Source organism: Hyaena hyaena, unplaced genomic scaffold (assembly GCF_003009895.1).
Source record: "Hyaena hyaena isolate Hyena2069 unplaced genomic scaffold, ASM300989v1 scaffold_74, whole genome shotgun sequence".
Taxonomy (NCBI): domain Eukaryota; kingdom Metazoa; phylum Chordata; class Mammalia; order Carnivora; family Hyaenidae; genus Hyaena; species Hyaena hyaena.
Genome location: NW_024080706.1, coordinates 2,953,289 through 2,968,152, shown reverse-complemented (window position 1 = coordinate 2,968,152; position 14,864 = coordinate 2,953,289). Strand labels below are relative to the sequence as shown.

General features: G+C 35.7%; 1 protein-coding gene across 4 annotated transcripts in view; it reads left to right on the top strand.

Annotated features, from left to right (window-relative positions):
- HIPK3 (homeodomain interacting protein kinase 3) overlaps positions 1–14,462 on the top strand; it is an 87,914-nt gene extending 73,452 nt beyond the window's left edge. The window contains exons 7-17 of one of the 4 annotated variants that reach the window (XM_039233332.1): positions 702–861; positions 1,251–1,374; positions 5,598–5,719; positions 5,962–6,086; positions 6,177–6,338; positions 6,494–6,556; positions 6,833–7,129; positions 7,422–7,562; positions 9,026–9,261; positions 9,549–9,676; positions 10,522–14,462. In XM_039233332.1, the coding sequence (XP_039089263.1) occupies positions 702–861; positions 1,251–1,374; positions 5,598–5,719; positions 5,962–6,086; positions 6,177–6,338; positions 6,494–6,556; positions 6,833–7,129; positions 7,422–7,562; positions 9,026–9,261; positions 9,549–9,676; positions 10,522–10,998 (2,035 nt within the window). In that variant the 3' untranslated portion in view covers positions 10,999–14,462. Of the gene's footprint in view, positions 1–701; positions 862–1,250; positions 1,375–5,597; positions 5,720–5,958; positions 6,087–6,176; positions 6,339–6,493; positions 6,557–6,832; positions 7,130–7,421; positions 7,563–9,025; positions 9,262–9,548; positions 9,677–10,521 lie in introns of all 4 variants that reach the window. The other 3 variants (XM_039233331.1, XM_039233333.1, XM_039233334.1) reach the window with 3 other exon arrangements.
- Positions 14,463–14,864: the final 402 nt, after the last annotated feature.

Sequence of the window (14,864 nt, the reverse complement as noted above, 5' to 3'; positions counted from 1 at the left end):
TTAAAAAAAAATGAAGAAGTTATAGGGATGAACCAGTATCCATTATTGTGGTTTCCCCCTAAAATTGGTATTTTTAGAAAGCCCATCTACTCTCTGCAACAGTTAAAAATATCTAATGATTTCCACATATAAGTATGTTGAAAATAACATAACTACGTACTTTTTATCAGTAGTTTAGGGATGTAGAGATCTAGAAATTTTAGAAAAATTAGGGCAGGGGTCGTAAAATTAGTGTGCTAGTCAAAAAATGCTTACTGTTGCTTTGACGTCTTAGAAAACATTGCAGATATAAGATATATTTTCACTTGCTTTAAAGTTCAATCTTTTGTAGGTTTTTCTGGTAGAAATAGTATTGGAAATAAGCAGATTAAAAAATTTAATGTTTTATTTATTTCTGTGAGATAGAAAGAGAGAGAGACAGCATGAGCAGGGGAGGGTCAGAGAGAGAGGGAGACAGAATCTGAAACAGTCTCCAGGCTCTGAGCTAGTTGTCAGCACAGAGCCCGACGCGGGGCTTGAACCCACAAACTGATCATGACCTGAGCCGAAGTTGGACGCTTAACCGACTGAGCCACGGAAATAAGCAGATTAAGCGCAAGCCATATAATTTTTTTCTTTTAGAAATAATTTATAAATGTTAAACTACCCTTAACATTTAAAATACTATTACAGTTACTTCCCCCCCCCCTTTTTTTTTGCAGTGTAAAGTCCTGTTTTCATATTATGGATATTTGTAAGTCCCACCCAAATTTGTGTGACACAAATAATCACAATAAAACTTCACTTTTAAGACCAGTTGCTTCAGGCAGTACTGCTAACCTGACAGCAAATTTTACTAAAATTGGCACGTTAAGAAATCAGGTAAGAACTTATAATATTTAATAATTTGTACTCCTTTTTAAATGATTGCTCATTTTGCTTTTGAAGTATATATAGAAGTCTCACATCAGCAGTTAGAAGTCACAGTGCTGGGGAGGCTCTTGCTATGGTTATTCTGTAAGGTCTCTAGTATTTTGGGGCAACAATTAGAACCTGTCTACCTAAACTCTTTTATTTCCTTTCACCTTTCACCCCCTTCATACCCCCTACCCGCCTTTCTGTGCAGCAACTCCATGAAAAGTTGAGTTGGATAAAATCAGTTTCTGGGCCCATTTTTATCATAGAGTTATGGCTTTAAGAAGTGCATTTGAATTGTATTGGTAAAGCGTGCATGCAGACTACTCACAACGCCACCTGTGCTGACCTTTCAGGCGTTAACCACGTCCGCTCACTCCGTTGTGCACCATGGAGTTGCTCTGCAGGCCGGAACTGCTCATTTCGGTTGTGGTGATGCTTTTCAGCAGACGCTGATTATCTGTCCTCCAGCTATTCAAGGTACTCTGATTTATATTACACTTTGAATTTAGGCATATGTTATTTTTCACGAATTTAGGTATCTGTTAATTAAATATATTGCATCGTTTTTGCCACGTTGCTACATTTGAATTTAATTTAAGCTGGTCAGTAGCCTTTAGACCACTTTAGCCTTTCTACCACTGCTCTCTTGACTGGAGCTCCATTGTAATCATCGCTGAAAGAATGGGTCATCTGATAATTATATTTCCTGTAGAGTCTAGCACGATAAAATACCTTAGGAGAAATTAATGGGCTTGGAAAGCCCTCTGTTGCCCTTTACTGGTTATCACAGCTCCAGATATTTAGGTAAGTACCTTTTATCTGTCTGTCATTACTAGACATTAAAGTAACTGAGAACTCAGTTCTTCAAATTTTGTTCAAAAGAATTCTATCCCAAAATGTTATAGTCTTGTTTGCTATCCATACCATAGGTTTCTGTTTGTTTGTTTGTTTGTTTGTTTTAAAGAGAGATTGGTTTTACTCAATTACATTATGCCCCATATTCAGATAAAAAGCAGAATGAAACCTCAGGTGAGATGAGTGGCAGATTACCTTTGAAGAGGCCATAAATTCTCACACTGGGAATTTGTGGTTCTTAGAGGGCAATAGCAGCAAACGTTACAGCTGGAGTAACCAGAATAAAATAGGACTTTCTAGGTCCTTTGCTAGCACGTTGTCCTTGCTAGGCTTTAACATCTAGTTCTGTCTTAAAGGAAGAGGTTAATTACAAATGAGGGCCTAAATGACTCTTTTGAATCGTGGTGGGAGTACTGTACAGTGTCTGTGAAAGCAGTTGGTACTCAGTCAAGGCACCTGGGCTAGAGGCCTGTTCTGTTTGCTGTCATTCTAGATGAGTCTGTTTAACCTGTTTTCAGCCTTAGTCAAAGGAAACAGACTGAGCAGATACTATCTTGGTCACTTCTAGCTCTAATATTTCTGGATTCTGAAGGTTATTTGAATTTTTTATTTGATTCAAAGACTTGAACATATTTCTGAAGTTGTAATATCTCCTACAGTGCCTAATAAAGCTCTGAGATATGTTTGTTGACTTGACTGACTGGTAATAAGAGATGTGAAAACATCTCAATTCATTAGCCATTTTTGTTCTTCCAGGGGAACTTTATTTTCATCTTTTATGTGTATAGGGTTTTCATATAAGGTTTCATTGAGAGAAAGATTTGTAGCACTAAAGATAAAAAACAACTACTTAGATGGTTGATTTTTTTTAAGGTGAAATTGTGGACCAACATGGTCTGTAAATATCTGTGACAGTGACCCAACCCATGGCTAAGGGTAGTAAAATACCCATATCGTCGTGATGTCAGTGTTCTTAAAGATGCTGTTGTGTTTATTTCTTTTGTTTTTCCTCAATTGTTAATTAAAGTTTCAAACCTACAGAAAAATTCCAAGAATAATACAATGCCTTTTACCCTAGATTCAACAAGTGTTAACGTTTTGCCATATTTGCCGTCAGTCTATGTCAGCATACACATACCGTTTGATAGTAAGTGGTGGGTAGACATTTTCCTTCTAAGTACTCGAGCATGGAAGATTGACGCTTTGTTTTTTAATCAGTTATCATGTAAGTGGTATCTCCATAAATGCATTTTCAGCTGGATGAGTTTTTACTCTGTACTAACAAATAAGTTTTTAAGTTCTAACAATCGTCCCCCATGTACCAAAGTCATACTTCATCAAGATTTAGAATAGCTTTTTTTTTTCAGAGCCTACCTTCTGTTTGTAGCAAACATTTGAGAAGCTTGTGAGACACATTTCTAAACACAGTTGAGTGTCATTTTTAAAACAATCAGTGAGGTCTGATAAATCTTTTATTTTGAATGTGCCTTATGATTGATGAAAGACTAGTGACCTTTCTGTACATATGCTAACAGCTATATGAATGGTTCATAATAAGGATAAAAAGAAAAGGAGATACCCTCAGACTCATAAACCCTTTAAATGTCAAGAACAATATTTTTGAATTAGAATTACCAGTAAGAGAGCAAAATACTTGTTAGCTTATGTAATGGGTGCATTTGTAGCAGGACAAGCAGGCTCTATAAATACATTGTTTCATTGTTTTTTGTCTTAGAGTATTGGCTACTTAGAAATGAAAGCTTCCCATCCAATCCACTTGAGTATCTCTGTAGAAAATCCCAGTACTGGTCTTCTTACCACTTTCCCTCATAATGTGCCACCAATCCATTTTGGAGAATGTTTTAAATGGTTTTTGGGCAGCTGTTGGGTAGGAGTTCTGGCACCATTGTAGTTTGTATTTTTAAATACATTTTATGTCTGTTCCAATTCATTTTACATTGTGTACCTTGGGACTGTAGTGTCTAGGTTTGTCATATATTCTCCATGTTATAGATATATATGTAGGTTAGAGATATATAAGTACTATATCCAAAATATTATTATTACATTTTTCAAGTTAACAAAGACTTAGCCAAGCTTTTATTTAACAAATTTTAGTATATATTAAACAAGCATTTAACATTATTTGGCAATCTGAAAAGCTAGAACTGTTATTTTAGAATCAAATGCATTCCAGCAGAATTCTCTTGCTGTACTAGCACAATCTTTTAAGCTTTTGTGCTTTGCTGTGCAGCTGTGAAAGGAAATCTACTCAAAGATAAAGTTTTAGCTAACCTAAGAACTGTGTAGAAAATTGGCATCTTAATCACTGTTGAATTTGATAAAAAATGAATCAGATTTCGTGAGGAGAGAAGATAATAGAATTCTTTCATCATAAGGCATTAATTAATTATGAGGAGAATTTAAGGGCAACATGATTTTTGTTGGGATATGAGAATTCGCTCTGTCCTTTACCCCTTGTCAAAGTGAATTCTGCTCTTTTCTCTGATGAGACTGTCTATTGCTGCCACACATCTACACTGCCTGGGTGCGCTTAGATTCCATTTCTTGGAGCATTTGCCATCAAGACATGCTTTTTGGAAGGGCTAAGAAGGTCAGTTTAAAAAAAAAACAAAACAAAACCCTGTAGATCTTTGTTAAACTTAATCCCTACCTAGTTTTTTCAGTGGAGCTCAGGGTCTAGAACACCGTGGGAGGAGGGTAAAAGCCCCTTTGAAGAAAAATTAAGCACAACAGAATTAACAGTATTAACACCTACAGTGCATTTGTGCAATAAAATTATGAGGTTATTTTTCAGTAGTAAAAGAAAACAGTTATAGTATTTTTCTCTTACACCTTCAAGATGGCTGCTTTTTCTGCCAGCCTGTACTGAAAGTAATGGCTGCAAGAGGCTGGAAATTGTGAAGTACTGAATTCGTCATCATAACCACGCTTTTTGAGCTTGGGGGATGTCCCTAAAACCTTTTTAGTCAAAGCTCTCAATTGGGGATAAAATACTTCACTGTCTAAAAGTTTAATATAAGACAGTATTTATCTGCATGGTCCTTTTGCAATATATGACACAAACATTAACATAACAGGATTAACATGGCTGGTGATCTTGCTTTCTAATTTTCCTAGTGGGTAAGCAAAGTGGAACGAACATGTTTGTCCTGGAGTTCCAGCAGCTACTAGTTGATGAAGCCGTATTGGTCAAAGCTTAGCTATATCATCATATTAGGCATGAAAGGCTATTTTTGCTTTTCCTTTGGACGTTGGAATGAGTGTGTCATCCCTGAATTTTCTTGAATCGTGTAAACCATCATGGCCTTTGCAGTGTGAGGTTGTGATACATTCCCCCTTTGGTGCTAAAAGAGATCCTTTACAGGTTTTAAAGAAGAGAATTCTCGGCAGAGCTAAGTTTGTATGAAAAGATGAACGTTTACCTGCTAGAGGTTCAGGATGTTGAGTTAAATTCATGTCCTTTGTCATAGCGGCAGAACTATTTGAAAAGGAAATAAAGCTATAATAGCAAACTTTAAAAGGAATGGGAAGTTTCAAGAAAAAAATGATTCAACTTGGTTGTATGCATTTTAAAGCAGTAGAAGGAGTAGCTTTATATCAATTTTTGGAATGATGTACCACAATGTAGATGGTTTTGTTATCACTTTCCCAATAGATGGTTTTGTTTAGTGTTATGAATATTTTATGTAAGGGATGATTTTATAACGCTAATCAGAATTTTAGCAGTTCTTTGAATTTAAAAGAGTTTTGTAAGTTAACTAAAGGGATACCGTTTTTGATTTGAGAAATGTTTTTTTTTTTTTTTTCCTTCCATTTCACAGGTATTCCTGCAACACATGGTAAACCCACTAGTTACTCAATAAGAGTAGATAATACAGTTCCACTTGTAACTCAGGCCCCAGCTGTACAGCCACTACAGATCCGACCAGGAGTTCTTTCTCAGGTCGGTAATAATTTATTATTTTTGCATATGTGCTGTCCTCATTATGCACAAATAAGGGCAGTGATCCACTTGCAGTATGTCAGCCTGTGCTGTTGAGAAACATTAAAGATGATCCGGACGGGAATTTGATCTTTTGTAGTTACTGGCTTTTACATATTATTAATAATTGTTGCCTTAATATATTTTTGATTTTAAGATGTAGTAATGATGAATTACTTGTAACTTACTTTCCGACACAGCAGACGTGGTCTGGCAGAACACAGCAGATGCTGGTACCTGCCTGGCAGCAGGTAACACCCATGGCTGCGGCTACTACTGCATTAACTTCTGAGGGTGTGGCTGGCTCACAGCGGCTTGGAGACTGGGGGTAAGTTAAAACAAAAATACTTTTCTTGTGAAGTTTGTAAAATAGGTAATGGTATAGAAGGGATTCAAGTTTTCTAAACTTTCTCCCTAGGAAAATGATTTCACACAGTAATCATTATAACTCAGTGATGCCACAGCCTCTTCTAACCAATCAGATAACTTTATCGGCCCCGCAGCCAATTAGTGTGGGCATTGCACATGTTGTCTGGCCTCAGCCTGCCACTGCAAAGAAAAATAAACTGTGCCAGAACAGGTTGGTACTGATATTTAACTTTCCTCTGCATTTTGAAAATTAAGCTTTAAAATAAATTTTGCATGTACACTAAAGGGTCACTCTGTTTTATTCAAAATGACCTCTTTGATAGCTTTGTTACAAACACTAAGCCAGCTCCCTTCTCAATTTCTCAGAGGTATTTTGGTAAAACTAATGGAATGGGAGCCAGGAAGAGAGGAAATAAATGCTTTCAGTTGGTAAGATTGTCTTTATTGCCCTTTTGATTTATTACCTGCATATAATTTTAGACAATTTTAGACACTCAGATATCACATTTACCAAAAAATGACCATTTTAACATGTAAATGCAATCTATGCTGATATTTCTAGAGATAATACTTTATATTTACAAAACAGTCTATATGTTAGTATGTTATATACATGATCTTGAATGTTGTTTAACAAGATATCCTAGAAAAATGGCATGTACGTATTTTGATTCTAGAAATGACACATTATTCCTTTGATTGCAGGAGTAATTCATTGCAGAATACGAATGTCCCACATTCAACATTTATTTCTCCAAAGATAGTAAGTGGGAAAGACGTTGAGGAAGTACGTTGTATAGAAACACAGGACAATCATAACTCAGAAGGAGAGGCAAGAGATTGTTGTGACACATCCGTCAGGCAAGACTCTGATTCATCGGCTTCAGACAGGCAGCGGCAAACCATCATCATTGCTGACTCTCCAAGCCCTGCAGTGAGTGTGATTACTATTAGCAGTGACACTGACGAGGAGGAGACATCGCAGAGACACTCACTCAGAGAGTAAGTGCCAAAAGCAGTCTCTTGTGTTTATGCTGCAACCTTACATAGCGGTGGCGCCCTCTGGTGTGGTGGAAGAAAAAAACATTCTGGGACCTCACCCCTCTCTGTCAGTGTCCTTGGGAGTGTACATCCTTAATAGTAACTAACAGGATTATTATAGCATTTCTCTCGTATTTATGGCTTTAGATTTTTGTTGATGTAGGTCACACTTGACTGATTTATATCCTTAATTCATGTAAATTTTGGCTACTTCTCACTTTTGACCCATGTGTTTTCTGTCCCTCTTCACTAGATGTAAAGATAGTGTAGATTGTGAAGCTTGCCAGAGCACTTTGAATATCGATCGGATGTGTTCACTAAGTAGCCCTGATAGTACTCTGAGCACCAGCTCCTCGGGGCAGTCCAGCCCATCCCCGTGCAAGAGACCGAACAGGTAAAGGAATTCGGGGGGGTGCGTATACCATAGATATTGGGTCTACCAAAACGCCTGTGATTTCTTTTGTTGTTTATGTTAATAACGTACCTATTGATTTACCACAGTGGCTTCTCTCTTGGACATAATTTTTTAACCAGATCACTTGGGTTTTAAGTGATAATTTTCTTTATTGTTGTAGAACACATCTAAATGAAAAATTGAAGTTCTAGTAAGTGATTTTTAAAGAATCATTTGTTTTTGAAAGAGCAAAAAGCCATGTCCTCAACTTCAGCTCCATTGGTAACAGTTATTACTTAAATTCAGAGTAAGAACATATAGCAAAATAAACATTTTAGCAAAATGAAAAAGGAATTTTTTGCATAATAAAGTAATAACCCACTGTCAGTAGAGTATCCATTATGATTTTTTTTGGGGGGCGGTGCTCATTGGTGATCGATCTGTGTGGCTTTACCCATATTTGCTTTCCTAGTCTTTTTTTGGCCAGGGACATGCATTGCCACTAAAGTGGTGAGGTTCTCCTAGCCAGCATGGTACACTAACACATTAAGAGAGAAACCATAAAAATCTCAGTGAAATACATTTGATTTCAACTTGCAGAAATTCTTTTTTTAGTGGAAATAAACTCTGAAAACTCTTTAGGTCTTAATTTTATACACCTGTTTTCTCTTTTTTCCTTTGTCAGGAAGTATGATAGTGAATACTTTAGAAGATGTAAAGTAATTTGAACACATCTTCTTATGGATTGCTTATAATATGATTTGGCAGTTGATACATACATATATATCTGTAAATACATCCATATAAAAATTGTATGTGTCAATGTACAAATAAGATATATAACTAAAAATGCATGTATAAAAAAGATGCTTCAAATTGCTACATATGAAATGAATGATTAAAATAGACCATAAATACTGTAGTAATTCCAAAGGGAGAGAGATTGTCATGGCTCAGCAGGGCCAGGAAGAGAAATATGGGATTCTGGCTAGGCTTTTGGAGAGGTGGAGAAGATCTCTCAGATACTGGTTAGTTAAAAGGACCCAGATTACCACTACAGGTATGACTCCTAACAGAATTTACTCTGAACTATCCAGGTCACATGATTATATTATTATATGTTTTTTACATTTCGTTTAAATTATCCAGAATATTGCTTCTTTTGTAGTGTTTTGATGAGATTTCCTGGAGTTTATAAAGTGGAATTTTTTGAACTACTACTAAGAATCAATTGGGAAGGGAAAGGAGAGGATGTACCTAAAATGGATAGAATTAGGGTTAACAGTCTGAGGAGAGAATTAATGTTAGGGTCTAGATAATCTTAAAAAATTGGTATTGGACAAAGAAGAAAGTTTAATTAGATATGAAATAATAAGATTCCATCAATTTCCTGGAGCCTGGATAGTATTTAACTTAAGATTTAATGTTGAAAACATATTATTCATAAAAAGACTTTCTTGTAGTATGTCAGATGAAGAACAGGAAAGTGGTTGTGATACTGTGGATGGCTCTCCAACATCAGACTCTTCGGGACATGACAGTCCATTTGCAGAGAGGAGCTTTGTGGAGGACGCTCATCAAAACCCAGAACTGGTAACCTCTGCCAGCACAGAAACCAAACCAGCTGTTTGTACTGTTGTGGTGCCTCCAGTGGGACTAGAGAATGGATTAAATGCTGATGAGCATATGGCAAACACAGGTAAACTGAGTCTTCCCTATTTCTCTGATTATCCCTTTAAAAAGCCTTAATTTGGGAACATCAGAGAACGACATTGCCAAAAATTATCTCTGAATTTCCAACTTGATCCTTGTAGGAAGGAAATCTTTCCTGATATCATTCAATACTAGAAATCCTGAGATGACTTCTCTCTTCTCTAAGGTTGTCAGACCTTAGAAATCACTACTGTGTAAAATATCTAAAGACCTTTCTCATTTTTATATGAGCAGAAAAAAGCATCAACTGTCTAATATTTTGCTCGTTGCCAGATTCTACATGCCAGCCATTAGTAAAGGGACGATCGGCTCCTGGAAGATTGAACCAGCCTTCCACAATGGGTAATCGCCAGCAGAAACTGACATCCGCATTCCAGCAACAGCATTTGAATTTCAGTCAGGTATGTTTATGAATTTGTAAGAGTCTTTAGGATTCAAATTCAGCAGTTTTTCATTTGGAGAGAAGAAAAATTCTTTCTTTCTCAGTCTTGAAAAATGTATCCCTTTTCATTATCCCAAGTGACTAAGGCCTAGTAATAGGGTAATGAACCAGATTATCCATAGAACCTGAATTTTCAGAAAGATTAGGCTTTTAGGTTCTCTTAAATAATTTTTTAGTGTATTTGTTGTCTTAGACCTTTTAACTCAGAATGCACACTAATGGATTGATGGCTGCATTTGTTGTGTTAGTCGTTGAGGAATAGTGATGCCTTTCCATCTGTTCAGTACTGTGCTCGGCAGTCATGTTTCACTTTTGGAAAGAAAAGATAACATTACAGGTATTGGAGTCAGACCTGCATTCAAATCCTGGCTTTGCCAAATATCTACATATATTACCTTGGCCAGGTCTCTTCAACAAATCTGGACCACAGAGTTAATGGGCACAATAGCTATATTGTAGGGTTGTTTTGGAATGAAATACTGTCATGTATGCAAGATGTTAGCTTTACATAAAATAAGTGCTCCACAGATGGTAGCTCTTAGTAGCGATGCGGGGGGATAGTGACGCTGCTTGCACTGGTAATAGCACTGTAATGTTATCATAATATGCAGTAACAAATATTAAAACGTTTAATATTAATATATATAAAATTGATATTTTACCTTTCCCTATGCTTAGTAGAAGTGGAGATCTGCAGGATCCTCTGGATTATCAGCTACAGAGTATATTGTAATTTCCCTTTATTCCTTCCTTTTTAACTTAAAAAATACATGTTCAGTATTTTTTTGTTGTGTTTTTGAATAGGTTCAGCACTTTGGATCTGGGCATCAGGAGTGGAATGGAAACTTTGGACATCGAAGGCAGCAAGCTTATATCCCTACTAGCGTTACCAGTAATCCATTCACTCTTTCTCATGGAAGTCCCAATCACACAGCCGTGCATGCCCATCTGGCTGGAAGTGCGCATCTTGGAGGACAGCCTACTCTACTTCCATACCCATCATCAGCAACCCTCAGTAGTGCTGCACCGGTGGCCCACCTTTTAGCCTCTCCATGTACCTCAAGACCTATGTTACAGCATCCAACTTACAATATCTCTCATCCCAGTGGCATAGTTCACCAAGTCCCAGTGGGCATAAATCCCCGTCTGTTACCATCCCCAACCATTCATCAGACTCAGTACAAACCAATCTTCCCACCACATTCTTACATTGCAGCATCACCTGCATATACTGGATTTCCATTGAGTCCAACAAAACTCAGCCAGTATCCATATATGTGAAAACTCCAAAAGAGTATATTGAGGAAGCTCAATGATATAAACATTTGATTAAAAATAAAAACATGGTATTTAATAAATATTAGCCATGGCACAAGAAAATTATTTTTGAATCATGTAGACTTGGGTGCAATTTAAACAACTTTGAGCTTTAAAAAAAAACTCACTTTTAATGTGTTTTGCACATTTGGTATAACTTGTCTTTGGTCATGTTATCTTCTTATGTAGTAACTCTAGACAGGTGACTTATGGGAGCAGAAGTCCAGTTTTGCTCCTGCTATTTTTTATAAAATTGCCTTCTAACTAGTGCAAGACACATCCACATTTGGGAAGCCATTCTGTGTACAGACTTAGAGCAACAGATGCACATATGTCAGAATTACAGCATACAAGTGAATTGTATTATCTGTGTCTTAGTGTATAAATGTTGGGTCACTTACCTAAGAAATTGAGCTATTGTTCTTTACATTTGCATGTGTCTTTGCATGGGCAAAATGTTGCCTAGACTTTGCTCTTAAATGTTGTTCTAATAATCTCAGCTGCATTGTAAACCGTTCCCACACATAGTGCCTTAAATATTTGAGGTTGTTGATGTTATTACCTATATATAAATGTTGAGGACTGCAGCACTTAAATTCAGATCTACTCTTTAGTTTCCTTTTGATAGAGTAATGTTCATTTTTGGTTTTGTGTGGTATGATTTCAGGTCGTAGCTGTTTTTTCCTTACCAAGAAGGCAGCATGTTTGCTATAGTTGAATTCTGCTGTCTGATTTTTCAGAATGATCTAGCTTCAAGAAAAGCAAGCAGTTAGTAGTGCTTAAGAAAAATTGATTCAGTATCTAATGGATAGTTGATATCTGTCACAACACAGCATTTTATATACTGTTAAGTGAAACTGCAATACAATCTAAGTTTATTTTGGAAGTGTTTGCTGTATAATTGGATTTAATGAAATGTTTAGAGGTGCAGTAGGCATGACTTTGAGTAGATAATGAAAGAAAATGCAAAATGCTTATTGATTCATGATGTGGTTTCATCTTAGCTTGGGCAAACCATGCAGTATTTAATACATAGTAGCAGAATATTTACTATTGAAGCTTGAAAAGATGTGAGTTCTTTGTGTGCAATCTTTCATTTATGCATGTGAGAGGGTTGTTTTTTTTTTTTTTTTTTTTTACATTGTAGTACTTGTTTTGCTTGTTGGTGGTGTTTGCTTATTTAATACATTCCGTCAGGGACAGAAATTACATGCTTTTTTCCCCCCCTAGGAAGTGTGTCTTGGGTTTTTCCCTTATTATTTTCTTTACTTTTTTTTTTCCTTCTTTTTTGGTGGTGGTGGTGGTTATGTTAAAATGAAGTTGCTTTTACAGCACCAAAGACTTAATCATCCATTTCCTATATAAAAGGTAGCTACTTTTTTGCATAGACCTCAAGTATATTGTAGTATAGAGGTGGAATTTAAGGAAAGGTATTAAACAGGCTGTGTTTTAGCTTATGGGCAAGTAATAAATTGTATCATTTATCTTGAATGTATCATAGATAAGCTGCTATATAACGATTGCCACTTCAGATAGCTGTGAAATTAGGTGATTAACTAGTTGTTACTTAGTCTTCTAATTTCTGTATAAGTCTAATTACATGAAATAGAAGTTGGGGTTTTGATTTTTTACTTTGCTTTTCTGTTTGGAGTGTCATTGTAACTACTGTATTGTAAATGATGGAAAATAATTGCATATGTTATTTTGGGGTGTGTTATTTGCATCAGTATTTTATCTCTATTAATGTTTGTGCTCATCACTGCATATAAAAACTTGGATGTATCAGTGTAACTTAATTTTTTATTTTCATACTGGCATTGTAGACACTTGAGAAAGCTGTATCTTGCAGGCTTGACTTAACTTTTTTTCCTTAAAAATCTGGAATATAATCTTACAGCATTTACTGGAATAAACAGTACAAAGCATTTGAGTGTAAAACTCTCCAAATGTTTTGGATTTACAGCATTTCTTTGATGAATGAATTGCATACCACTAGTACAGCTCTAATACAGCATTGACAATAAGCTAATAATGGATAAACTTTTCTTTACTCCATTAACACAAGCAGTGTTTTATTTAATAATCATCAATGAAGTAAATGTGCCTAAAATTGATTTTAATAATTACAGTATTAGATCATAAAATAAAAACCAGCAGTACATTTTTAGTCACACTGAAAATGAAGGACTTAATTTTCCCCACAAGTTTCAGTGTTTTTAGTAATCAATTCTATGCATTTTATATAAATAGAAATATATATACATATATATATTACGCATAAAAAAAGGAGTAGCCTAAGATTAATTTAAAAGATTATTTACAGATGGCAAATTTATGGAGTCACTATTTAAGTAAACTTGCTGCCCTCCACAGCTTATTAATTTTATTTATACGGTCCGGCAGGTCACTGGTATCTGCTCACTTCTTGGAAAAGAATCCGTGCTGGCAGCGTATGTTTCAGAAACCCCGAGTGCAAAGGATCAATTTATGTTTGTACCATAGGTACAAAACTGGCGCAGTTTTAGTTTCATTCAGGGCCACGTTTACTACTCTGAAGCGTCGGATTTTCTGTATTTTCAGTTCCAAGACTCCGATGGTCTTGTTAAATAAACAGTAAATATTTTCATAATGTAATAGTAAGGTTTGGTAACGGCATACCCCCCAGTTCTTAACTGAATCTAATCATGGGTTTTTTAAAGTGTTTAAGATTAAAAATTTCAAAATCCTGCCAATGTCTAAATTCAACAAACCGACAAAAGAATTTGGATTTATGCCCTCTTTAAAACCATTTTACCAGTTTTCTTTGGTTTTACTGCTTTCTTAAATAAAACACTGCATGACTTCCAAGTTGCATATTTGCATACTATTTTAATTTGCTAATTATTATTATTTTTTTACCAAATACCCTGATAATTTAGTTTTCTTTTCCTTCAGGGTGTTTAAATATTTTACTGTAGTAGCAAAGCCTTTTCACTTTAATCTCTACTACTAATTTTTATCTTGGTTTTTCTTAAGTAAAAGTTAAATCATACACTGCAAGGTGTAGGAAGATTTGTTTTAATGAATCCAATGATACAGATTTAATTACGAAGTTTGAACTGTTAACTGTTTAACAATTTTAGACTTGTGGCTTTCTTTCTTTGGTTTTGTTTTGGCTTTTACTTCTATGCTACACTAGTTTGCCATGTAGCAATTGCACTGTGCAATATTACAATAAGGACTGGGAAAATTTTTATGGATGTAATGTCTATTACGGTTTGCGCTAGTATTTCTCTCTAGTTCTCAGTGATTTAAATGTGACCAAGCCTTCTGTACTTTGTCACAAAAAGCGGGTTTTCCAGGTGACTATTTTGGTGAGTGTCAAAATAAGAATTTATGGTGTATTACTGTCGATTCACTTTGAATTAAAATATATATATTGCAGCAAACAGCTTGTTGACTTTTTTTTTTCCACCCCAGTACTGCTTTACAGGGGGAGGTAAGGATAAGGTTAGTAGTGCTTAGTACCTAACCTACATCATCTCATTTCAATTCTCAGAACCACCGTGAGATAGGTATTATTATCTTCACTATTATATAAATGAAGAAATAGGTTCAAAATATCTAGGTAAGTTGTCCAGAGCCCCACTGCTGAGTGATGAAGCTGATACATGAACCAGGCTGTCTAACCGTAACTAATCTATTTTCTGTCAGCTCTTTTTAAACTGATGTCGGAGGCAGTGTGCCAGAATTACTGCACCGACAAGTATAACCGTGACCCATTTCCCTTGAATAGTGTTTCTTTGAATATTTTCTGAGGTAAATATTTCTGTTTAATATGTGTGGGTGAA